The sequence below is a fragment of the Liolophura sinensis genome, chromosome 6 (genome assembly GCF_032854445.1).
Source record: "Liolophura sinensis isolate JHLJ2023 chromosome 6, CUHK_Ljap_v2, whole genome shotgun sequence".
NCBI classification, from domain to species: domain Eukaryota; kingdom Metazoa; phylum Mollusca; class Polyplacophora; order Chitonida; family Chitonidae; genus Liolophura; species Liolophura sinensis.
This window is the reverse complement of record NC_088300.1, coordinates 47,692,616-47,719,220: the sequence shown is the minus strand read 5'-3', so window position 1 is coordinate 47,719,220 and position 26,605 is coordinate 47,692,616. Positions and strand designations below refer to the sequence as shown.

Genomic DNA, 26,605 nt, shown 5'->3' with positions numbered 1-26,605 from the left:
CCATAAAGACTAGGGCCTATATTTATCAAGCGTCTTAAGACTTAAGTCAAAATTTCAAATACAGGTACAACTAAAATGTTTTGCTGTAGGAAGTTTAAAATTTGTAGACTGATTCTTTACAAAAGAATAATGTACCAACTGTTTTTTTCTTATTCTTAGTTTGTCTTTTTATGTTCTTGCAGTTTATGACAAAAGCCTTAAGCAGCTTGACAAATACGGGCCCAAATTAGAAATCCATAATTTGAATGTATGTAATTCCGAGTAATAGCACTCTTAGACACAGTCTACATCACTGTGCTGACTTGAATTGTGAACTGTTGTTTTTTTTTTTTTGACTTTATCGACTTCACTGTTAAAATGCTAACTATTGATACAAATACATGTGCATTATCCGTAATGATACATTATCCGAAATCAAGTATCATTCTAAATCTTTCAGCCATATCCGGTGGCTGTAAATCACGTTGATCATCACAATATTTAACAATAAGGAAGACAAGAGTCAATGTATAGAGGCTCATTCTTCACTGATGCATTACTCATTTTATTTCCAAGAGACAGGTATTGTTGTTTGAACAAAATAACGAGTTCTTTTCCATCTAATATATCGTTTCTATTTCTGTGAAACGCCAGCGTTAACTTCCTTTGTAGCCAGTCGTCAATACTGGGTTTCCTGGAACAAAATGTTTTTCTAGTTTTGTAGTCATCTGCTGGACCATTTATTTACATTTTTTATCAATTAAGTTTCGTGGTTCATTTATTTCAATCGACTGAATGATCATTTGGCAGATTAATTCATTCGTTAATGTATTACCTCAAAAAGGATATATCAAAGTAATATGGTGTCGTGGTGCGAATTAAAACAATTCTTCCACGCTGGGTTTTATTATACTTTTCATTTTACTGGGAACAGAACTTTGTGAATATAACGGTAAACATTTTGTTTAAAGGAGTGCGGAATCGACACTGATTGGCTGACAGTGGACCTTGGTCATGCTTGAATAAATCCCCCACACCTAAAATTCAGCTTAGGCCAGACAGGGCCTAGATATGCCTCTGCCAATCAAAACCAATTCTGTATGCCTTTAAGGTTATGCTTTACAAATCCTGTACCTGCATACCGGAAGCTTAGTTCCAAAACTAAGAACCGAAGACAACACACCCACAGGCCTCCTGGTTGAATACAGTACCGTTAGAACAATCCATTACGATATTACCACCTGGCGCCAAAGCAATGAACTGGGCGCTGTTTTCTGGGTTCACTTCCAGGTTGCAAGCTGAAAATCAACATGGGAACAAGAATATCACTTTGGAACCAAAAAATGACGTCTACTGTTATATAATAAACCCCGTTTGTACTGAATGATTGATTTATTACCATAAAATGATATGCCTGACTATACGATAACTAGCAATTACTGGACTGTAAATGAGTCCGGTGTAGTCCAGAATAAGGAGACTTGAGGGGTGAGGAAAAGTGTCTTACAGTTAGCCCGACACGTTTGTCGACACCACACAGTGAACAGGGGTAGCTCACAGTCAGCTAGATATCTTGTCACCGACATCAGACACTAACGGAAGAAGGGATAGCTTACAGATAGCCAGACACGTTGCCATCTATATCGCATGGTAACTGAAGTACTTTATTTATTTAATTCTTCGACTGGGGTTTTGCGCCACACTCACGAACATTTCAATTATGCGACGGCGGCTGGCATTATGGTGGGAGGAAATCAGGGGGAATCCCACGACCATCCGCAGGTTATTAGTAGTAGTACTAATGTGTTCGTGGAAAATGGCCAGGCAGGTATCTCAGTGACTCGGGCTTTTAAACTGAATAGTAAACTTTAGCTGCATTAACCACTATATGTTGCTTGGTGTATCTCATCTATGGGCGAATAGTTTTTTGAAAATCTTTCAGCATGGTCCATTCACCTTGCGAAGGGCCTGAGTGCAAGACGAAGATTTATTGTGGAACTGGCGCTCGTTTATTTGAGCTGGTGTAAAAAGTACTTACTGAATTGTGGTTCGTTCCGGACGCAGTCTGGGATTGGAGAACAACCTGTTTCTGAGTTGGGAGAATACTGCTCGCATTGGTTACAACTGACTCCACCAACAGTTCGGCCTTCTTGACAAACGAGAACTGCACCTTTGGCTGGCCCACTCCTCATGGCGTCTTCCCTATTACCATCAGCCTGACCGGCACACGGATCTGAAGGCCAAACGACAGGAAACATTTAACAATCATTGTTTCATTATGTGCCTTTTGCAAAGCCTGGAAGTGACTGAAATAACAACAGATGTCGATTAAATGTTGAAAAGGTAAGAAAGGTTAAAATGGTCGTATTGAACCATGTCACCTGTGTTATATCACTTAATTTAATAATATGCAAATAATCTAACCTTCACAGTGCAAGGCAAAATAAACGTCCTTGTAATGCAATATCACGCGTAACGTAAAGACAGGAAGACAGACAGACAAACGCACTGTCGGTCAGGCGGAAATACAGACAGACGGACAAATAAACTCCTGATGTAACCATGTCTGTCATGCCAATGGGTTGTATAACCAAGAGACTCTTTTGGTGATTTGACTAAAGCCGTATTGACAGCCACGGCTTATTTGTGAACGGTCGTGTGTTTCAATGTTGGAAAGGAACTTATCGAAGGTGTACGGTTTCTATCGAGCATTTCATCGTATCCTAGACAAAATAACGTTAAGAGAAACAAAGGGCTTCTCTTGAGCACTTGAATAAAGACAGATTATTGCATATATCTCTTGTAATCTATGTTATTACATTACATGAAAATTTTATTACAAAATTCGGGAACGGATTTTATGTCATTTCACGGCAACTTTCATTGCGTTGACCGATGGGTGCTACATTACTTGCGTATTATTACATAATCCGCTGCAAAAACCTGCCAGAGATGTTATCAACTATTTTCGAAAATTATTTAGATTTGATGACCGATTGAGAAAATTGAGGAGCTGAAGATTTGTGAACTTAAACAAAGACAAAACAGGCAATGATTGGCCGAAAGGGTTAAACGGTTCAGCTTTGATCACGCTTGAATAAATCTGTCAAAGACCTAGCTAATATTCAGCTCAAGCTTGGCATAGCCTAGACATGCCTGTCTCCAACGCCTGCCAATCAGAAATGGTTATGTATCCCTTTAAGAAGTTCCTTACGCAGAGATGTCATTTGTGCCTCCGGAACACGGGGAGACAGATTGTCAGTAAAATTATGTTAGCAAAAGTTGCCTATCATACTTGAAAAATCACATGATACAGAGGAGGACTTTTTTCCTTCAGCGACGAAAGAGTGTGATCTCAAAGTTTTGCCATTAAAAATATGCCGAACTTACCGGCTAATCCTGACCCCGCACAGTCGACGAATTCGGGAGCATTGCACTGGTTGAGGACGCTGTCAAACAGAGTTCCTGGCGCGCAAAACTGGATAGGAAACTGTCTCATGTTGTAGCGCTCCGGGCACACGGCATATGTGCGGCAGTCTGCGTTCAACCCTACACTCATACCCGCATCCATACCACTGCATTTTTCTGTTAACACATGTACATATACTCATTAAACATGAGGATATTGGCTTTGTGCTTATACATGGGTTTGGGTTTTAACATTACTTTTGAATTATTATTTCGATTATAATGCGACTTTGTGAATGTCTGAAGCAGACCAGTCTCGGTGCTGGCATATTTACAGTAAAGTGCTGATTCACAAGGACGCCATGTCGAAGACACGAGACACGACACCTCGTGCACCCAATCAAATAAATACAGCAGAGTTTATGAGTGGAGGAAACAAGGCAGAGACCAGACAAAACCACAGCTCTTCGGCAGCTAGCTTAAAACCCATCTGCCTTAAACTCAGAAGAGGATCAGCCGGAACAGGTGTCGACCCAGATCGATCCGTATGACCGAAAATGGCAGGTATGGCAAAAGGAGCCAGGACCCGGTTGTTCAAAACTGGTTGAAGACTTAATCCCAGCTTTAAATTTAAACCAAATATTTATATATTTTGCCGAAAAAAATTGTGTAACAGTATATTACATATGAACTCAAACTGCTGCTGTTATACTTTGACTTTGCAGAACTGCGTCGGCTGCTGAGTTTGGCTAAAATTTAAGATATAAAGTGTGGCTTAATACTAGTATTAGCTAATATACTTTCGAACAACTGGGACCAGATGAACTGGGAAGAACTCAGGAGGCGGGCATCTTAAGGTATAAGATACGCTTAATCAATTTTGATTGTTTTGGAATTGATTGGAATACCATTAATCCTACCCAACTTCTATCTGATAATCTCAAGCAGCCTGACATGACTTGTCCATAAATATTGAAAAAGCTTAAAATTGGTCTTTGCAGTAAATCTTCCATATACACACGTAAGTCAATTAAACACGAACAACTCAGATAACCTAAAAGAATAAATTCGTTGATACAAATATGATGAATCTGTTGAAGTTATGTTCCATTTTCGAATCCCAATTGTTGCACGACTTCAATTTCATAACAACCAATCGACACATTTCTTTCAACATCACCTGTAGGCCTCTCCCAAATAACTATGCAGATTAAATTCTACTTACGCAAAAGCTCGGCCAATGGGACAGCATTCATTTGATCATTCTGAGAGACGACCAAGCCAACCGTGGCCATGATTGGAAGGAGAAGACGCAACAGTTTGAAATCCATGTTGAAACTCAATCTGAAAACGTCAAAATACACCAAACGTCCATTTGCTTTAAATTTTGCAGAACGTATCTTTTCTATCTATCTGAGCAAATCCAGGGCAGAATTTTAAGTAAGACCTAAACTGTTAAAACCCTAAAAATCACGGTTTTGTTGTTCTTGGTTTATTATAACTTCTAAGCGAAATGGAACTCCTCCAACGCAGAGAAGTGTCCATCCACAAAATTTGCCTAAAAAGAGAAGTAGGCATTTTCCACATTTTAACACAGGTTTATATGGTTTCAAAATAAAGTTCACCATGTTATATATGGCTGAAATAAGTGGCGTTCAAACGTCATCAGTGATTCATTCGAAATAAAGATTCTTACTGTCCAGGTTAGTGTACCGATGTTGCCGAACTTCTCCTGTGATTCTGCCGTCTGAACAATATTATATTTGCCCTCTTAGTTTATATCTCGACAATTTGAAAACCTCCCTCCCCTACGGCACATTTTAAGACTTCACTTGTCACCCGCGACTGCCCCGAGCCACTCGTTTTCTGAAGCTCATTAACATCACCTAAAACATAGCTTGGTCCAGGAGCAAAAACCAGTCATTTAGAGACGTTTGTGTTGAATGTGTACACATGTATTGTTAATTGACGACATTAATTTTATTAATTGCTTGAAAACCATTCAGTCGTGTCCATCAGATAGCGGTGAATTAGTTTCAACTCATGCCTACGCCTATTTATGTGCACATCTCAAAATCATTAGTGTATATACATAGCCATAATTACAGAACAGCTATACGATGTAAGCGGAAAGTGGCATGTTATATATAACGCTTGAGTGAGTTTAAAAACTGTGAAGGTACATGCAATAAAAACCCAGTCTTCATAGACTTATCCCGCAGGCTATGTAATACATACTGGAAGGAAATATATGATTCTTTTATTAGTGTAGCGTATTTAAGTATACCCTAAAGTCTTTTGAATTCGTTCATGGTTTTCTGGCGATATTTAGTGGACATGATCAATTATAGGGCCTATATGTTTAAAACTATTATGAAATGTAACTTTTATCTAAGGACAGGGACGAGTATTTTCATAAAGCACAAAATTGGTGTAACCATAACTGCATGCGTAAAAATTCAAGGAAATTTAAAACGGTTGTAGCATGTTTGAATATACATATTCAATCTATACATATTTCTGCAGGAAAACAGCATTATTTTAGAAAATGACGCTGTTGAGTGAAATGAAGATAGCGATATATATATGATAATGATGCTGATGTTCGAAATGATACTTGAGGTAATAATTGAAATGATAATACGATAATGACAGCAGTCATGATGATGGAGATTGCGGCAGAAGTGCTTTGGGTTGGGTATGGCATTGTAAACGGTAATTATGATTGTAATTAACATGGCAATGGTTAAGGTGACGATAAAGGACGGCGATGACTGCTGTGTAGACGATCGGTGTGATGTTCCTGAAATGTCATTACCAATATATTCAGGAAACATTGGGTTTAAACAGAACCGAATTAAATGAAAGACAACCTATGTGAAGTATCTCATTCATGTTTTAACGTGAGTATTAAAACATTACTTGATAGTACATTACACCTAACTGTGTAGGAAATGTATGTATCTAAATATCTCTTTATTCATTTTCTCCATAACCGATCATCCGATCGCACGTGTCGGGAATATTGCTGAGGGCCTATGAAAGTGCAGCATCGATTCAAAAACTGGGTAATGCGTATGAAAACGTTTTTGACGTCACAAATGGTTCGCTTTTAGGCGCATCCTATACTTACCTCTTGGAAGAAAATTATACAAAACTGAGGCATGCCATTTACATGGCATGGAACATATGAATTAAATTCAACCATATTTAACCATATCAAATATTTAAGCCTAGTTATCCAGGAGTAACGTATCTGAAGCTATATCAACATGCTTGAGCTACCAGCAGATACACATGTTATCGAGGTAACGTCAGACCCATGGCCACCCATCCCCCACCCCACCCCCTCAGGCACCAGTATCTCCATATCTTTGTGAGATATGATAAGTGTCGCCGTCTGTGTAAAAACAAGTTTTCATTAGCATTCTGTGCACGGAACCGTAACATTGTCTTGTATTGGTTTTGAAGAAGTGAATAATATATATATATATTGAATGAAAAAACAAATGGGGTCATGATGGATTACACGTCGTCCGGGAGACGTTCATCCCCATTGACATTTCTCTAATACCTCAGCAGTCTACTGACATCGCTCAGTAAATACATTTACAGTATATTTCGGAAGTTGTATGTACAAAATACACCATGAACCATTGTATAGGATTCCCTTTTATATGATGCAGATATAAAAATGCGCGGCACACATTTATATATAAAGATAAACGCATAACGACAGTCAAAATTGGTTAGTCCTTGCAAAGGGTGCTTCTGTCGTGTGTTTGCTTCTTATTATCAGAAGACGGCCTTCGTTTTAATATATATTCTCCATGGTGTGATATTCATTTCAGATTGTCATTTTTTATACTCTCAGTTTTGCAAGTTAACTGATATTGGTTTAGGTTACTGTTGCAATGAGTTTCACGTATATTCTAACTGATGGACAATACGTTACTGAGTAACGTCAGCCGGGAATAAAATAACCGTCAGAAGTTTACAGTTCGAAGTGTCTAAAGTGTATGAAGAGTTTGAAATGATCAGATATGAATGAATGTAAAGAACTTACCTGATACATCTGTATCAGGTAAGTTAACTCATGATTATTATGTATTGTATGAACTGACATTTTATGCTTACCTTCAATGACGTGACCGATTTTCCTCTGGACCTCAGATGGAAAATTACAAGGCTTTCAATGAGCTGTGCAACGACATATCATATTCCATCTTTATGCTTGCTTTCATCTGGTTTCATCTGTTTTCATCTGACATGATTACTTATTTTTTAACTTAATGGATGTACTCAAGAATAATTCTCTTATACGACGACTGCCAGCATTATGGAGGAAGGAAAGATTGCAGAGATTTGAAATATTTCGATTGGTGAAGATCGGAGGGTATTGATGTGCCAGTTACATTCGTGTAAATTGTAAGGAGATGGTTTTCAATATCCACCAACAACAAAGCTATAGGAAATCAGAATTAATTAGTGTTGAAAACAAAGCTGTTTGACAGATACAGCGCTGACGTGTAGAGGACAAAACACGCGATAAGACCGACCTGTACGCCTGTAAATGCAAGAATATTGCATGGCCTCAGGAAGGTGAAGGTTTTCTTAAATCAAACATATAGTCTTAAAGTTTAAAACAGTTCACTGCTCTATAATGTGACTTGAACATTCATGACAGTTTTGTTAATAATATCAAGATAAAGTTAAGACTAAGTTTTAATTATGTCTAAGACAGCATGGTAAATTTTCGACCAGACCCTCTGAAATCTCATTTGGGAGAATGAAGCATATCTTACATCATGCAAAATTTATGCAATAGTGTAATCAAACAATTTTATCGAAAAGAGTCATCTTAAGGTTCCAATAAGTGAGATAAATGTATCTGACGGGAATATTGACGAAAGACAGGCTCTTGTGAACTCCATCTTACAAGCAAACTGACCAGCAGAACTTTCACAAAGCTGCATTTTCGCCGAAAACGCTCCCTTATATATACGTTATCCCGGCGGTGTCGTACAATTACATGAGGATAGAAACATTAACGTGGGAATGGGAACATTTACATGGGAATGGGAACATTAACGTGGGAGTGGGAACATTTACATGGGGATGGAAACATTAACGTGGGAATGGGAACATTTACATGAGGATGAAAACATTAACGTGGGAATGGGAACATTTACATGGGGATGGAAACATTAACGTGGGAATGGGAACATTTACATGGGGATGGAAACATTAATGCGGGAATGGGAGCATTTACATGGGATGAAAACATTAACGTGGGAATGGGAACATTTACATGGGAATGGGAACATTAATGTGGGAATGGGAACATTTACATGGGAATGGGAACATTTACATGGGAATTCACGCAGGTGAGTTGGGCGATTGAAAACCAACGTTTGTGTAGTATTTTCCTTATACACACCGAATTTACGCCGAGTTTGGATTACTACCAAATTGCAATGGATTGTTTCTTTGGGCCATGACCAACTTGTGTGCAGACTTTCATCTAAATTCATACATAACTTTACCCTAAAGTTGCTGATGAAGAGATGGACAGACCGAAAGGCAGACAGAAAGGCAGACAGACACAATCAGACAGACAGACCATCACACAGACAGACAAATAAATAAACGGCAGCAAAAACAATACCTTGTTTTGGTGGAGGTAATGATGGAAAAAGGAAAATACTGTAGCCATAAGGCAAGTGGATATGGTAATGTCTACACATGATGTACTCAAGATTGTTGTTCTAACTGAGGGCCTAGCATCAGCGCCATATAAAAGTAACAGGCTACTATTTTAAATCACATACAATTCAGATGTCATAAAAATTCAACACCATTAAGCCAGCGTTGTGGCCCAAAAAAGGCATTTACGTATGCAAGAAAAAAAACTTAATTAACACGAAATGTAAATCCGTTCCACCGGTGTAGACAAAAATAGAAAAAAGACAAATTATTCATTAAATATAATCCTTTGGGGGCTATGTAACTTTGACTTTATCATCACAGTGTAGAAAGCGCCTTGAGGTACATAAGAGAAGGATTACCACTTACGTTAATCCATGTGCTTATCTAAAGGATTGTAACTATTTCGTCAAAACCTATGAAGTTTACAAACAGCGGTAGTCGAGACGAATATACACTAATATAACCATAGTAATCCGCACAACAGTTAACTATATAGTACATGTTCTTCCCGGAGTATTTTGCGGTTGCAAGACAATTTACAAATATAAAACACAGTTCAACGGCACTTCTCAAATACACACCAGATATACTAGTAGACTTCGACAAACTGTAATCGGCAATGTTGCATGGCAGCGCGAGGCTGTGACTGAGTAGTTAACAGATGTTTGCAGTTTAATCGTAAGGGACACCAGTTGCGGGTTCAATATTGATCTTGGAAAGTGAATAGGTGGGTTCACTCGTTCTCACTCTCCACAGAGACTTAATGTCAATAAGCAGTGAAACGACACTCTGTCTTCAATGTTCGTTACAGACTACTTGCCTTTCACTAAAATCTCAACGTCACAGGTGGGAAAGTTTGTAAGTAACTTACCAATGGTCGGGGGTTCACCCCGTGAAAAATTATTGAGTGTGACATTAAACAATGAATACATAATTAACTTAATAAATAAAGTTCTTCAGTACTGAACGATATATATATTCTAGGCAAACGTAAACGAACAAAGCTTTGTTTAAGCGGATTATGGAAAATGTTGCAAAATCATCACTTAACTGAAAAGTATGGGGAATGAAGAAGACCTTTTTCGAAGGTGTCTGACAAACAAAAATAGGATAAGGACTATTCCCTCAGTCGAAATTTATGTTATCTTCTATCTCCTTGTTTAATGTTTGTATTTTTTGTACATTTTATATTTTGTACATTTATGTTTGCCGTGATTATTTTATGTCTTTGTGTTACATACGTGTTCGTTTGTAAATATGTTTGTCTCAAGACTAGATGTATATCTATGGCATCCAATGTATATGCTCATTTCCATGCTGATTACTTTTTATGTCATCCCCCCTTATCAAATACGTCTGGTTTAGTATTTATTGCAAACAATGATTGTATATGTGTTTTGAAGTCCTGCCCCCACCCACCCACCCACCCCTTGCACTATATATATGTAAATATGTCTCTGATTCTACATCTATATACTCAATATTCAGCTGTCAGACATACAAGGCACAGCCATACAACGCGTGTTACAGACTTCTCACTGTTTCGTGTTCATACATAGCGCTGTCGTTAAATTGCAATCACCACCAACTGCTATCGTCAGTTGTACATTCATACAACACATCGTCAGTTGTACATTCATACAACACATCGTCAGTTGTACATTCATACAACACAGTGTTGTAGGGAAGTTTAATCATCAGGAATTGGTATCAGAAATATCACATTCATACAAAACTTGGTACAAAGTTGTCACTGTTTCCTGTCCACATAGTGCTGTCGTTAAGTTGTAATCATCGGAAATTCCCATCGGAAATGTTACATTTATACAACATTTAGCACAAAGTTGTTACTGTTTCATGACCACATGGTATTGTCGTTAAGTTGTAATCATCGGAAATGGCTATGGGAATTGTTACATTCATACAACAGTTTGTAATCATCGAAAATTGCTATAGTAAGTGTTTCATTCATACAACACTTGGTATAGACTTGTTACGGCTTAATACTTCAGTTTGAAGAGTATCCGAAGATCGGCCGATTTGGCAATATAACTAGTCGATACATCTCTGCTTGGTATCCGGATACCAACTCCTGTTTGTCGGGAAATAAGTATTATTTATTATTAATTAGCGCTTGGCGTCTACCAAACATTGATTATAATGGAACAGATTGAGCGGTTATAATTTGCGTACAAGTCTGTGTGCCCTGAACATGAAAAGATCCTACATGTCAGCTAAGATGTTCTATTCTTTTTTGTTTTTTTTTTTTCAATATATTTTTGTATAAACTATATATATCCATGGCTAGATTGGCCATGACATGACAATTTACAGATCAGTTTACAAAGACTGGGGAATGGGCCAGGGGGAGGGGAACGAGGTTCATACTGACAATAATAATTTACTGTTGCTACTATAGAGGAGAACGTTCCACAATACATGTATTTTAACATTGGACAAAAACAATCATTATCATCACCATAATCAGAAACCTTTTTTGTTCACTTCAGGGTCTACTCAGACTTGCACGAGAGGAGTTATATGCTTGTTTTGTAAAATGATGCATTTGGCAAAAGTTCTGTAACAATACAACTTGAAGCCTCTCTTAATTGGCGCTCAGCACTGAGAGGTTGGGAAACAGGGCTGGTTAGCATACATATGTACATACATATCAGTGTTTACAACAACACTATTTTCTAACACTATTAGTGTTTGCAATATCACTATGTTTACATAAATATCATTTATAATATGTTCAGGGGCCTCCGTGGCTCAGTTGGTTTGCGCACTAGCACAGCATAATGACCCAGGACTCTCTCACCAATGCGGTCGCTGTGAGTTCAAGTTTAGCTCGGACTGGCTTCCTCACCGTAAACCACAAATCAAATAAATAAATAAATAAATATAACATGTTCATTACGATCCAACCAGGATGGGGCAGGGAGAATAGTCTGACATCGACTATATCTGCCGATATACACCAAAATATGAGTATATGCAGTGTAAACAGAATAAAAGAAATAAGTATCGAGTCCGTGTTGCCAAGGTGACGTGACTTGGTGTCTGGACAGTGTCACGGTGACTGTGTGGGCGTCTTGTGTTTTTAAATAAGGCGCTGTGTTTTTAATTTGCAGTATGAAGATGAAAGTTAATAAGAAAAATATTTTTGCTGAAATTTCCAAGTATGTATTTATACATGTTGTCAAAGTTTCGTTGGGAATAACGTTTGTCTTCTTATCTAAAACATAAATTTTATAAGTTTTGTCATAATCCGTACTTCTGACATAGTCTGTCAGACAGCCTTAATAGTACAGCAAACTAACGTACAAACTGCTGAAAATAGGTAGCATTTCGAGGAAGAGTTCTAATCTTTGTTGTTGTTGTTGTTGTTTTTAATGGGGCGGGGGGGGGGGGGTTCTTTAGAAACATACTTAGAATGCATGGACATACTCATGAATTAGACTGGAGAATTGTTAAGGTATGGTACATGTATGTGTAACTTGTAACAACCACATATATGCCTAGTATGAATCCTGAGGGAGAGCACACGTGGTCGTCTCTGTATGTGTAACTCGTGACATCTACTTGTATACCTTGTGCGAATCCTGCTTGAGAGCACACGTGGTCGTCTCTGTATGTGTAACTTGTGACATCTACATGTATACCTTGTGTGAATCCTGCTTGAGAGCACACGTGGTTGTCTCTGTATGTGTAACATGTGACATCTACATGTATACCTTGTGTGAATCCTGCTTGAGAGCACACGTGGTCGTCTCTGTATGTGTAACTCATGACATCTACTTGTATACCTTGTGCGAATCCTGATGGAGAGCACACGTGGTTGTCTCTGTATGTGTAACTTGTGACATCTACTTGTATACCTTGTGCGAATCCTGATGGAGAGCACACGTGGTTGTCTCTGTATGTGTAACTTTTGACATCTACATGTATACCTTGTGTGAATCATGCTTGAGAGCACACGTGGTCGTCTATCATTAACATTTAACACGTTACTTGTAGCGGAATTATAAGTATGAAAGTTGCATTTATTATATATTTATTTAATAGATTGGTGAATACCTGCGCGCTCTGGAATTTTTCAGAAACTTACGTTTGTGATCCCCAATCTACAGTGTCTAATGCAAAGAAAGATATTTCAATGTGACTGCAGTGGGCCGTCATTTTTTTTTTTTTTTTTTTTTTCATTTTATGAACTATAAATCGCTTCAGAGCTTGCTTGAGGCTTTATAAGTCGCACGCTTGCCATAGGAAAAGGAAAGTAAAACTAAACTGAAGAAAAAGAAGTGGAATTACGAGTGAGTCAGCAACTTTCGCTCAGAGCTACAGTACATTTTCGCTTTTTAGGTGCACAGTTTCTTGCACTGGGGCCGATTTTCCGCCTTACCATACCACGTATTTTATGCTCGCTATTGTGTGGTGCTCCATATTACAGTGCACTAACGAAGTCGCTGCGGAGTGTATATCGGCGAAGAGTTCGAATCTTTGTGGCTCTTCTTTTTCTTTGGAAATATGCTTTTGTGTGAGTAACGATAAAGGCCGTCTTGCATTAAATAAGTGTTAGCATGAGTTAGAACGTATAAGCTATGGAATTACTTAGCATTTGGCAACTATAGCGAAATCATGCATGAATCCTGGTTGAGATAACGTGTGGTCCTCTAACTATCATTGACCTTAACATGTTATGCGTAGTAGATGCGTAAGGCTGAAAGTTACATTTGTTATATATTTATTTAATTGACTGATGAATAACTGCGTATTCAAGAGTGTTTCAGAGAGTTACATTTGTGGTGCATTGATTTTCATAACTCTACACTGTCTATTGATTTATTTATTTCATTGGCGTTTCACGCTGTACTCAAGAATATTTCATACAATGGCGGATAGCATTGTGGTGGAAGGAACCCACGACCATCCGCAATTTGCTGGTAGACCTTCCCACGTACGGCCGCAGAGGAAGCCACCATTAGCTTGACTTGATCTCACAGAGACCGCAGTGATGAGAGGTTCCTGGGTCATTACGCTGAGGTAGCGCGCTAACCAACTGAGCCACGGAGGCCCGCTCTACAGTGTCTACTGCAAGAAAAAAGAGACATTTGAGTGTGACTGGAGCCGGCTAAAGGAGGTCCTTTTAATATAGTCATATATTTACAAACATATAATAAGGTTTAAAGGTTCAAACTGGTTTAAAAGTATCCACCTATCGTATCGAAGACCATGTGGCGCCTCCTGCTGTAAATCGGTTCCTGACACAGGCTGTAACAGTAAGGTCGTTTAGTAATTATTGCCTCTCCCACCGTGTGCATTTTAACTTTATCCACTCCTACACACCTTGTGCGTTTGGAAACACAATTTTATAAATACGGTTTTACATCCTAAATACTCAAGTCATATGTTTTATTATACTACATGTAACACCTAAGATCTCCAATAAGAAATGTTCCAACCTAGATATAACTGATAACAAAAAAACTGTCCTGTAGCTTCTTTTAGTGAAGAAACAGAAAGCCAATAGAACAGAATATACAAAAAATCTTGAACGCAAGAAAGTGAAAACTGTATTTTAAAGTTGTTCCCGAAGCATTTCGATTAACAGTGCATGCTAATGATTTTCAACATGTTCAAGGGGAACAACTTTTGCTGACTGATACGCGTGATAAAAGGTGGTCTTCTTAAGACTAACTAACTGAGCTTAAATTTTCAATATAGCGGAAAATTTCATGGCCACTTTAACAGCTGAGAAACAGTTTTCATACGTTTTAGTGTTTTTCTGTACAAATCTAAATACACTGTGACCTGTGCAGAGCCTTTGCACCATGAACAAAATGGCACATGGAATAAATTTGTAACTGTGTCGATTACTCACTGTCTTTTTGCGTCATGCGTCGGTTTTAACCCAATGCCTTTGTCGTACATCAGTATTCTTTTGGGGAAGTGGAGGGGAACACATATTAAACAATATCATAGTAGAACTACATCAACAACACGTTCAATGAGTTGCTGATCAACATTGATTATCTTTCACTTGTGCAGTGGAACTGAATCATCACTTGATTCAATCTAATGATCAACACTGATTATCTCTGATCTGCGTCAACAACACGTTCAATGAGTTGCTGATCAACATTGATTATCTTTCACCTGTGTAATGGGACTGAACAACACTTGATTCAAACTAATGGTTAACACTGATTAGTCTACACTTGTGTAATTGATCCGTCATTATCCATGCACACCCCGTCGAGTTAAATCACGTTATGCGCCCGCCCGGTCCACTCCTTGCCCTTCACCCATCCCCTTCCCGCAGCGACCGTGTGCTTATGTTTAACACTTTGTCTACATATCTACATTTCCCCTTACGCACAATAAAGGTAGTCCACCTGCTTACATACATGTAAGTGTGTTCGAACAATAGTTTCGTTTAGTTATTATTTGCACTCTGACCTCCATGGTTTATGCAAACTTCAGCCACGCCAACACTATTAGCCTTTACAACTATTTGCCCTTTCAAATTTCGTTCTTTTCTGTTGTTATTTTTTCTGTACAGACCATTCTAATGTTTTAATAATGCAATATGCATAAAAAAATAGGCACAAAAAGTGCATATTTTGAGGAAAATAATAATCGTAATCTATTCTTTTTTGGCACTGAAAGTAACATTTATCTGGTATGATATTTCCTTCCAAATTAACCTGAAATTGTCTTTCAGAGAAGAATAAAACTCTCAAAATGAAACAAAATGATTACCGGTATGTTAGTAGTGGTCGAAGTTTTAGTCAAATGCAGTGCTCTAATATTTCAAGATTGCTGCAAATTCAACATAGCCAACATAAATGAATAAATGGTTGCCCTGATGTATCAGTGCCTTCGTGCAGTAAGTCAAGATACTGTAACGGAAAGGGAACTTCGCATTACACACTGCACGGAGATACAGTAAATCGTTATCGAACTGAATACCAGCAAATTGTCTAGGAAATCAAACTGCATATTCAACCCAGTTCACACAGTAGAAACAGTCGTAGTCGAACGGTATGGCAACACAACGCACCGCAATGTCAAGGAATTTCCTCGGAATTCAAATAAGATGAACACCATGAAATGCCATACTCAATTCCTCAATACACAAGATATGTCTGAAATATCGAAGATGTGGCGTTAGGCCATAATCATTCATACAACTCTACTTTTGGCTGATTTGCCTGCGTGTTTAGGCCAGAAATGAATGAATTAATGCTTGGGGTTTAATGTCGTACTTACAACTTTTCAGTCATATAAAGGCGAGGAGTAATTAGGTGTGTGTACATATATATTGTCTTCTTGTGGCAGGGCGAGTCCATGCTCGCCGCCACTGAAGTATGCCCAAAACACCAGACCTAAAACACCACCCAGCTACATTTTACTGACACCGGGCAAACCAGTCCTGTTCCTGTGCTCTAAGATATTTTCAGATATCTTTATGGGAAAGGGCCTTGGTTTACTTTGAGCTCCACACACATATTTATTTGAATGGTGTTTTACACCGTACTCAAGAATATTTCGCTTATACGACGGTTGTTCACACACATAAAACTGACCGTCGTCACACATAATCGAAAAAGTCTTGAACACGGCTTAAGACGCCAATCCATCAGCGTATCGGTACGAAAAATCTTAGTGGAACTGTAACACCAAAGTTACCTAGGGATGTAAACCGTACGTCACACCCAATATAAAAGGGTTACAGCATAAAGAGTAAAACCTGAGCGGCGACGATAGTGGGATAGTTGGTTTACCGCAGATATAGAGGTATATTCTAACTGTTTAAGTAAATGCTTCAGTAACAACAACTTACAGCACCTTGGCTGAGCAGAATGAAGGTAAAACATCAAAATAAATCAATAAATAAATAGGAAGAATTAGGTAAAAGAAATGCACTTAAGTTTCTTGCAGTCTATCAAACGTTACTGGTATAGGATTATTCAAAATGCTGTTGACATCATATATTTAAAAAAAAAAGGAAAGAAAAAACAATAACATTAAAGCAACGACCAAGTCACATGGCACCGGGATAGTTAACCATGCTGAAACCGTGCATCAAGACATTACGAAGAAATAAAAAGTTAAGTAAACTATATATTTATATGTAGCTGCCGAGTCTCTTTTTCATTCTTAGGTAATTTGTTGGACAGATGGTATAAGTGATTTGTTTACAACATTTCTTACGTTACTTTCTTAGCGAAACAGCGTAAGGTGTGCATACAACGCCCGTTATTTTGACTCGAATGGGATATGGAAATGCGGAACCATGGAGTTTATAGAAAAATAACTGTCTCTGGCTGTCCATTACTAAGGCCAATCTCTCTATTCTGCAATCAAGTTGACTAATTAACATCAAATCAATGTCCTTGTAATTACTTGATGGCACAACTGGGATCTGTCTGCCCCTGTGCTCTTATTTATCAATCAACTGGCTAATCCTCGCTGTTGTTGCCAGTGTGTTTAACACCTTTTCTTGATTCGGGTCGAGGGAAGCGTTGATTAGAAGGGCATTCCCCACGAAGCTGTGCTCTCCTTGACCTTACGTACAACCGACAAAGTACACAGGAAGCCGTATATGTTCTAGTAAGCTTTTCTTTGTACTGTAATTTGGGAAATAAACATTTCTTCATGGTTTGTAGACCGAGAAAACACCAAGCTCAATATCTGTCGACAGTTTTAAGAAATTTCACGGGTCTGTTATGGTGGGGCTTGGCTATGTCTGCACTTCCATGTTACCGTTCTGGCCATGTGTCATTATTTAAGTCTTCGGGTTATATCTCAGCCATTAGTACCGACGAACATATATAACCTCCTCCATAAACGCGGCGGCTTGTAAATAACTGGGACTATATTAGTCCCAGTAAATAACAATAATATATTTTGATTACTTTTTATACGAAGGAGTTACATCACGGAACTAACCAGAGGATACAGATTTTCAGAGAACTGCTTCACAGACAGCAATTAACAACTCTCAACGATCAAACGCCGCAGGTACCACTGCTATGCTAAGCCACTCGGCTGTATGACAAATGAACTGAGTTAATTTGCGTGGTGAGGGGAATCCCAAATTTAGCCATGGAAAACGGACGCGCTTCCGATCCCAGTAGACAATGGGCATTAAGAGGCAATCACGGGTTAATATACACACAGCATGGTCTCACAGCGGGCATATGCGGATAACCCTGAAGGGTGAGATTAGACTGGGTATAAATTCTCATCCATGTAGTCATTTTGTCACATTCACTGACCAACACTACAAGGCAGGACATCAGAGGTCGTAAGCAGCAGCCATTACTTCTACACTCCTTACTTCCAAAATCACAACTGTACCAAATCACAGCATAACATGGATAACGTGGACTTTGATCACATCGTTTACCTTATGAATGGTAAGCTCTTCACCTTCCCTATGCCGTTTGTTTTTTTTAAATCACCTTTTATGTGAAATCGAAAGCTAATGAATCACAACAGAAAGCATAGAATTCATGAATGCATGACAGACACTAACAACACTTCCGGTGTATGCAGTTACTTTTGACTGTCGTTATGTGATATATTAATTTGCGACCAATCGGCCGATGAGCATACATGACCACACACTGTAATAACAAATGTTATTTTACAGTGATTTTTACAGTGAAGTCTGCTGGCAGTTTGACTAACTGTAAAGTGTATTTTTCTGTAGTGAACAACTCTCTTCTGATTTACAAACAATTATACGTAAGCAGGGGCAGTAAAACTACAGCATAGCCACATGCTTTTTCACAGGCAAGGTTCTGCGAAGGTATGAACAATAGTCATATGTTTACCAATTTAATATTATGCAAAGTTACATCTAAAATATGTGCAACCTGCTGATGGTCGTGAGTTACCCCCGCGCTCCGCGGTCGTATAAGTGAAACATTCTTGAGTATGGCGTAAAACACCATTCAAATGAGTAAATGAAATAAAATAGATGCACTGAAATAAATAATCAATATTGTAACCCTACATGAGAGTATTTTTTGTTGATCTGTAGACCAAAATATCATGTATACATAGAAAATGTAAACAGCTTAGATTTATATAACCTCTTTGTTGAAGGGGTGAATTTGTACTGTAATTTTTGTAGATCTACTCCACAAGTCTGTGAAGCATTGACACCACTTTATATCCCCGTCATCGTGTTTTTTACAGAAGTTTCAAGCAGTGTAGCTTAGCATGTCTTGACATACTCGTATAATCTATTTACTCAACGAGTAAATATATTTGTGTGATTCTTATATTGTTAGCAAATGGTTGCACGTTACAATATTATATTTTAAATTTCAGTTCCTAGAGTGGTGACAAACAGCAACTCAGAAACGAGGACGAAGGACAGTCCGGTTGCTAATGAACAAGAGAGCGTGTATGAGACCATAGATGAAACCAGAATGGCGGAAGTCATGGCCTACAGGGACAACAGCGCCCTCTGTGCTGATCTCCTCTTCATCACGAGCTCGCCGGAAATGTGTGACGTTGTCTTCATCGTCGGCAAGGAGAAAGTGCCCGTCTATGGCGTGAAAGCCATACTAGCAACAAGAAGCAGGTATTGACTCTTTTTGTGTCATTTTGAGGTTTGATGCTGTCAATCGTCCACACACATATCTTTCAAACATAATTGAAACCCGTTTTAAATTACTGGTCATTCATTCAGCTAAACGAGTCATTCATGTTATGTGATCATGGTGACTGTGGTACTAATTCCAATAACGAAACAGTCCTATGAACTTCATATAGCAATTCAATTTCGTGTTTCCTGCGTGTAGGTTGTGAATCCCATTCGTGTTTCTTGCGTTTGGGTTCTGAATTCCCTTCGTATCCTCTGCAGTTGAGTTGTGAATCCCGTGTTTTTTGCATTTTGGTTGTGAATCGCATTCGTGTCCTCTGCGGTTAAGTTGTGAATCCCGTGTTTTTTTTTTGCATTTTGGTTGTGAATCCCATTCGTGTTTCATGCGTTTGGGTTCTGAATTCTCTTCGTAATTTCTGCGTTTGGGTTTTTTCCATAAAGCCAAGAGAATCTCGTTATTGTAAATGTTTACTTTGTGTTTTAATCATGCAATGAATCTGGTTGACTTATTGATATAAAATCAATATTTTATTTTTTACATGTATTTGTATTTATTTTGTAGAGTTTTCTTCTCGATCATATTTACCGACACCCCAGTTGAAAAACTCACTTCGAAAAAGTCCACAAAGACGAGGCTAATTTCCCGACTCCGTAATTTTACCAAAGTGAGGAAGACAGACACATCCAAAGTTTCCCGCCAACTCGTAATCCGCGTAACAGATTTTGAACCGGAACCATTTCGAGAGGTCATCACCTTCCTACACAGTGGGCGGATACACATCGCACAAGACAACGTCATAGGTAAGTTGGAATACCATTAAATCTTATACGAGATACACGCTGTAACAAATGATTGTTTCTGAGCAACAGTCCCGATACACAGTATGCAGACCCTACTTCCCAGGGCCGTGATATGCTGCATGTCTACTTATGTATTCTAGCGGCATTTCTAATTTGCTAACCTTCTTCGGCCAGACAGGAAACGCATGAGTGCAAAGTAGGATAACTGATTTAAATACGCTGTCAATTTCGGTCAAGTTACCCAATCAGAAAGTCAGTTTCTTTTTTTTACTGTTTGAATGTCTTGCTGTGTCGTAAGACCACTGTGAAGTCAATCTCTGATTTGATCTTTATATATTTATATTTATCAAATACTTTTGTTATTTCGAAAACCTAGATTTCGTTCGTTACCATGCTGTTGCATTATGGTAAATATTTTCTTTTTTTCTGCGGTCTTTCACCTTTGGTAATAACAGTTTACTTAAGGTTGTACACAACAGATCAGTGATATAAAATACATTTTGTACTGATGTCTTCAGAAAAAATCTCTTTCCTTTCATTTCCAGGGCTTATGAATGTGGCGGACACATATGGACTGGATGACCTGAGGATGACGTGTTGTCAGTACGCACGCGCGTGTATCACGCAGAAGAGAGTACTTCCACTTCTGTTGTCAACTCAGCCGTATTCAAGTTTCAAATGGACAAAGATTATCAGTCTGGAGGTAAAAACAACAACTCTTGTACCTTTGCGCACCTTTCCTGCTTAATAACGGACCTGTATATTTTTTGGTGCCTTACTAATCTCCACCCATGAGGGCTGTCAGATCTTTTAGTTGAGGGAGCCTTTGGGAAACCACCTCCTCGGTTATCTTAGACACCATGTAACATAAAACCCGCAACCTCAGTGGTTAACGGTAAGTGAACTAATAGCTCGTTTTGCCAACAACTGTTCCTGTTCATCCTGTTTGCAGAGTAGAATAGTTTTTTGTTAATTTTTTGTTAAATGGACAGAATCTGCTGGCTACTTTTGACTAGAGCGAACACTTGTACATTAAGCAGCTGGCCATTTATCTACATAATTCGGGTATCTACATGTATTTTGCTGATTATTTTTCAGATCATGGATTTCGTGTGCCTGAACGCACAAGATCTCTTGCGACAACGGGCGTTTGAAGCCCTTTCCCAGAACGTAGTAGCGACTATTTTATCGAAATCTAACCTAAGGGCAACGGAGGAGGCAAAATGGGATGCTGTATTCCGGTGGAGCAGACGACAGTGTGATCATCTTGATGATCGGAACTTCCGAGCCACGCTCCGCTCTATGAGTGCCTCTCTCAACTTTTGCGATATCCCTCTGTGCAAGTTGAGGAACGCCATTCAACCGCTTGGTATTGTGTCCGATGACGTCATTAACAGAGCTATCTCACATCAAAGCCGTCCTAGGTTTGTGATTGGCCAGTCTGATGAATCCGAAGCACGTCCCCGACGACTGAATAAGCAGAGAGGCTCCACTCGTCTCCCCAGCGAAGGTCCACGCAGAATTACAATTGGTAGCGGCATTTTCCCACTTCAACCACTGGCGTCTTCAACCTTCAACTCTTCCCGACTGAATGCCTCGGACAGTGGTTTTGTTCTCTCCTCTGCTAATTGTTCTGTTGTCTCCAGACTGTGAGCCTATTCGAATTCGAAGCAACGAAAGTGCTAAAAGCAAGTGTGCATCAGCTCGGTGTGGGCATTAAATAGGCTATATCCAACTCGATGCCAGTATGAGTCGGAAGTCTTGTGACTGTTATCCAAGACGACACAAATGCACGGTGGCATGTAATTTCATTTGAATTATTTGGCTATTTCTGTATATACATGCTATTAAGGCGGCTTATCAAGCAGTTTATTAGTGAAGTTAAGTAATCGGTTTACACAGAAAAAAACTTTTTGGTTTGCTCTTACAGTCACTTATATTTTAAGTCATCCTTTATCTATATATCTAGTTTTATACTTTGGCAGGCACGAAATGATTTATACCATTTTAATATTTAAGCATTTTACGTCCGTAAATGCCATAAAAAGTTCAGTGGCTTAGGTGATATAGTGTTATAGTTATACGTTCAGTTTATGAATAGTAGTTATTTGTCACTGCGTAACGCATGGCTGGGACTTTTGTGGAAAGACATTGTTATTCATTAAGATGTCGTCATTAAAAGCAGCGAATGACTCTACCCACGTATATAATGGCGTTAAAATGTTGTTGTTGTTGTTGTATTCTAGTCATTCATGCTTGGGATCCTATTGTTTTGCATACACTACTACGACTATGCATCTGAAACTTGTTCATGTTTAGAACATCATTCAGACTGATGCAACGCAAAATTTGGCTACCATGTGTCACTTGATCTGGCGCCAGCCATATTGAATTATTTATGTTTGCTTTTCTCTAACGCGGCTGAACCTAGTTGTGTAGATGTGTATTCCAAGACCATCTCTACAACTTTAATGCTTATTTTCATTTTTTATTTCTATTCAAATTAGAATCCTGTAACCATGAGCCCTCGTGATCTACTTTTCAGTTATGTACCATTTATTTTTTTTCGAGAACTTTATTCCAACTTGAGCCACATTCAATAATTTTCAGATGTAATTTTCAGCTCTGCGACATTCGTGTAGCAAGACTAGAGACTAGAGATTAATACTTCGCTATCTCAACCCGAGCGGGTGTCATGACCCGAAATGCCGGCTTGAACCCCTCCATAGCTTTAAGTGAGGTAACTGATATACTTAAATTTTGTAAGTTCTCCTCAGTCTTCACCAAATTCGAAACATGTTCACCAGGGTGGAAATGCAGGGGATGGTTTCTCAGTGAATGGGTGAATCCAGCCGTAACTGCTTCGCGCTGTTCATGTGATACACGGGGTCATGCGATGTCTGCAAACTGGGGCAAGATAGTGAGCTACCCAGCGAACTGTCCTCTGTTCCATATTTGTTCCCCTCACACTATATGAAAAAGCTTTTATATGAGCTCCTGTGCTATGCTTGTAAATGAGATAGGACGAACTACGCCCAGGTTACATGCAACCTGTTTTTTCGCACGTTTTGGACAGAAAGTCCTGTGGGTGTCGTCTTAATGCAATTTTTGTTCGGTGATGATACCAAGACAGTGAGTCAGCAGATTTAATGGTAAGGTAAATATCGAACGGTGTTACCGAATTTTTAAATTTTGAGGGTAGCACTTTTTCTGGGCTATCAGAGATAACTAATATATAGGTTTGTCTGGGTTGTGGAGTAAGCCCGTGTTTTAGTATACCTGGAGCCGGGATAAGTGAGTGGGAAGCAACGGGTGTGGCGTGATGACACCCACCTTCGGAATAGTCGCTCGGCCCCAGGATAATAAAACTGACATAGGATTAACATAGACCAGTCTCCATATAACAGGATGGCTAGAAAGATAATTCATGTACCATGTTATCAACTGAAAGTTTAAATGAATAGTTAAAAGACGATAATATTAGACGTATTTTTGAGCGTATTTAGTGTATTTACGTAGACCTGTTTAGGACAATGAGCGTACGATGTGTGCATGATAATATACTGGCCTGGGTATATTGGAAAACCAGTAAATCAGACAATAACGAAATATCATGTTGAAGATGACACAGTATTATGCTATCATAACAGCATATATTCTAGCATCACTCACACAAGTGGCTTTCTGCTAAAATTCACACGTTCATTTTTATTGTAGCATTCATCCATAATAGGAATGTTGCTCACGCACCTAAAACAAGTCGGCTCAAGCGGTGTACTCTTTTGTTGTTTTCTGTGTACTGAATCACTGATTATTCTCTATAGTTGTTCTGGTAAAGCAAACGTAGAGGTAACTCTAAGTATTGATATGTTTTACAGCCTGCATGGTCTGAAAGAACACGATTGATGAATGTACTTGAAAACGAAAAAAAAAAAAAAAGCAGCCTGGATCGATTTGTTTTATAATACTTACTATGTGACGGCAGGCTTCGGAAGAGCAGCCATCATTGCCTAATTATATAAATGAATGAATGAATATAGCTTAACGCCGCGCTGGCAATATGTCAGCCATATTGTGACGACCTCATTTTATAAGAAACAAGTACGTATAAAGGTCTCATGCGGCTGATTGCCCCAGCTAAAAAGCTAAAATGCAGGATGAGACTTGAAATACAGTTCCGGACAGCCAGTTTCTGAGTGGCAAACAATCAACACATAGAAACAAATGTCATATGGGAATCCAGCATAGCAAAAACTAGATTTCCATGGAACATGTATTAGAATTTCGAGCAAGAAATTAGCCTTATACTCTCAACAACAAAAATCGTGCCGCCGGCCACAGCGGCGAGGAAAGCGGGGCACATATAATCCGTTCCTCAGTAGATAACTAGTAAGCGAGACACGTTAAACAAACTTTTTGCGAACAACTACAGATCTTAAAGAAAAAGTCTACTGGCTCTGGTTGTATTCACATCAATGCCATGTGACAAATAACCGTTGGCGTAATTAGATTTTAGGACTATAGCAATGGAACAGTTTTCAGAAAATCACACATAATTTCTGGAGACAATTTAACTGAATATATGACATAATGTTTCGTGGCGACTGGTTTGCACGAAAATGTCTCAAAGACAATGTTTACTATTGACGCGAACAACATTACTGAAAGGTTTAAACTATTTTACACACGAGTAGTTGAATGGATTAGAATAATTTTGATAAATTTGAATACCAAACTCTTCTCTGGAATATGTAATCTTTTCATCAGATAATAGAACATTTCTGATCTCGGCAATCGCAAGTAATAAGCAGGAATATAGCCCTTTCTTTCTATCAAGAAAAAAAGGAGATACATAAAATGTTTTAGAATAATTTTGATAAAATTGCATACCATAATATCTTCAGGAATATATGATCATTTCATCAGAATTTTTCTTATTCTTTTTTTTTCTTCGCACGTTATCAGCAGAAATATATTAACTCCTATCAAGAAAAAACACTGTTAATTCTAGCTGATTTTTGTACATTGAGTAAGCATTCAACGTTAGAAGGTACTAATCAAGAAGTCTTTGTGTTGTTACTGATTTAAGAAGTCTATAAGACTCTCAAATTTCAGTTGTAACCAAACGTCATGAATTTGGAACAGGTCTCCCATACACTGAAAAAATTAATCTGATAATTTTAACAGAAAGTCTCTTGTCTGACTGATGTTTAATTGTATTTTCTTCTTATAACACAATAATCTGTCACACTCAACATAGCATCCTGTTAGTCGGATAGAATCTTTCGGTAGAATATGTGTTATATTTAACAGAAGATTTTTCTGCAACAACAGAATACATTCTAGCATCACACAGACAGCTGATTTTCTTTTAAACTTAAGAGAATCATTTTTTGAAAGAATACAATATATCTATCTATATTGCTTCTGAGAATCACTCTTATATAATAGAAATGTAAGTACCGCATTATGACAAGATGTATCCCTGGCTAGCTGTACAGGGGTTCTGCGCCTGACAACACTTAATTAAACATGGGCTATTACTGACAATGTCAGATCAATGTAATCGATATGAGCTAACAGTGATGTTTGGTCACAGATGTGTCGGCCAATCCACAGTAAATCAATAGAGTGTATGGCCTACACCTTCTTATTAATTGAGAACTTTATCATGGGCCAGCGTGTAAAATTCGAATATGAAGAGGTCGTTGCCTATAGTTTTTCTTTGGCTTTAGATCTATTTATTTATTTAATCGGTGTTTGAGGCTTTGCTCAAGAACTTCGCTTGATGGACGGAGGAGCCATAACGTATAACATCCTTTTCAATTTATGAATACGACCCCTGCCGTATACATGAAATATTCTTTACTGTCAAACTACTAATTTCATAAATAAAGAAATTATGAAATAAATTTAAAATAAAAAACACTGCATTGCTACTGCAGTTTAAAACAATTCTGTTCAATTGACTGAGCATCTTACTGATGTCCGGATGGATTATGTTATTCCCTGTTAGGCTAGAAACTGTTATGTTATACATATATCATACTTGCCTGTGTTTTTTGTGCGATTTGGACCTCT

At 38.4% G+C, this 26,605-nt stretch overlaps 2 protein-coding genes across 2 annotated transcripts; one reads left to right on the top strand and one right to left on the bottom strand.

Annotated features, from left to right (window-relative positions):
* Nucleotides 1–561: 561 nt before the first annotated feature.
* LOC135466417 (uncharacterized) lies at nucleotides 562–5,163 on the bottom strand. The gene is made up of 6 exons (XM_064743870.1): nucleotides 5,084–5,163; nucleotides 4,613–4,731; nucleotides 3,370–3,564; nucleotides 2,018–2,212; nucleotides 1,114–1,277; nucleotides 562–673 (listed from the first exon to the last, which is right to left on the bottom strand). The coding sequence occupies exons 2-5, from the start codon at nucleotides 4,716–4,718 to the stop codon at nucleotides 1,141–1,143; spliced, it is 633 nt and encodes a 210-aa protein (XP_064599940.1). The 5' UTR covers nucleotides 4,719–4,731; nucleotides 5,084–5,163; the 3' UTR covers nucleotides 562–673; nucleotides 1,114–1,140.
* Nucleotides 5,164–18,481: 13,318 nt separating this feature from the next.
* On the top strand, nucleotides 18,482–22,177 carry LOC135467278 (serine-enriched protein-like). The gene is made up of 5 exons (XM_064745044.1): nucleotides 18,482–18,524; nucleotides 19,447–19,702; nucleotides 20,286–20,524; nucleotides 21,070–21,227; nucleotides 21,623–22,177. The coding sequence occupies exons 1-5, from the start codon at nucleotides 18,482–18,484 to the stop codon at nucleotides 22,175–22,177; spliced, it is 1,251 nt and encodes a 416-aa protein (XP_064601114.1).
* Nucleotides 22,178–26,605: the final 4,428 nt, after the last annotated feature.

Bases quoted from the DNA above. Each gene is read 5' to 3' on its own strand.
- LOC135466417 (XM_064743870.1), bottom strand. From the start codon at position 4,718: ATGGATTTCAAACTGTTGCGTCTTCTCCTTCCAATCATGGCCACGGTT. The intron at 2,213-3,369 runs GTAAGTTCGGCA...TTTGGCCTTCAG, and splicing joins TGCGGGGTCAGGATTAGCCG to ATCCGTGTGCCGGTCAGGCT. The intron at 1,278-2,017 runs GTAAGTACTTTT...GTTGATTTTCAG, and splicing joins CCGGAACGAACCACAATTCA to CTTGCAACCTGGAAGTGAAC.
- LOC135467278 (XM_064745044.1), top strand. From the start codon at position 18,482: ATGGATAACGTGGACTTTGATCACATCGTTTACCTTATGAATG. The intron at 18,525-19,446 runs GTAAGCTCTTCA...TTTAAATTTCAG, and splicing joins CATCGTTTACCTTATGAATG to TTCCTAGAGTGGTGACAAAC. The intron at 19,703-20,285 runs GTATTGACTCTT...TTTATTTTGTAG, and splicing joins ATACTAGCAACAAGAAGCAG to AGTTTTCTTCTCGATCATAT.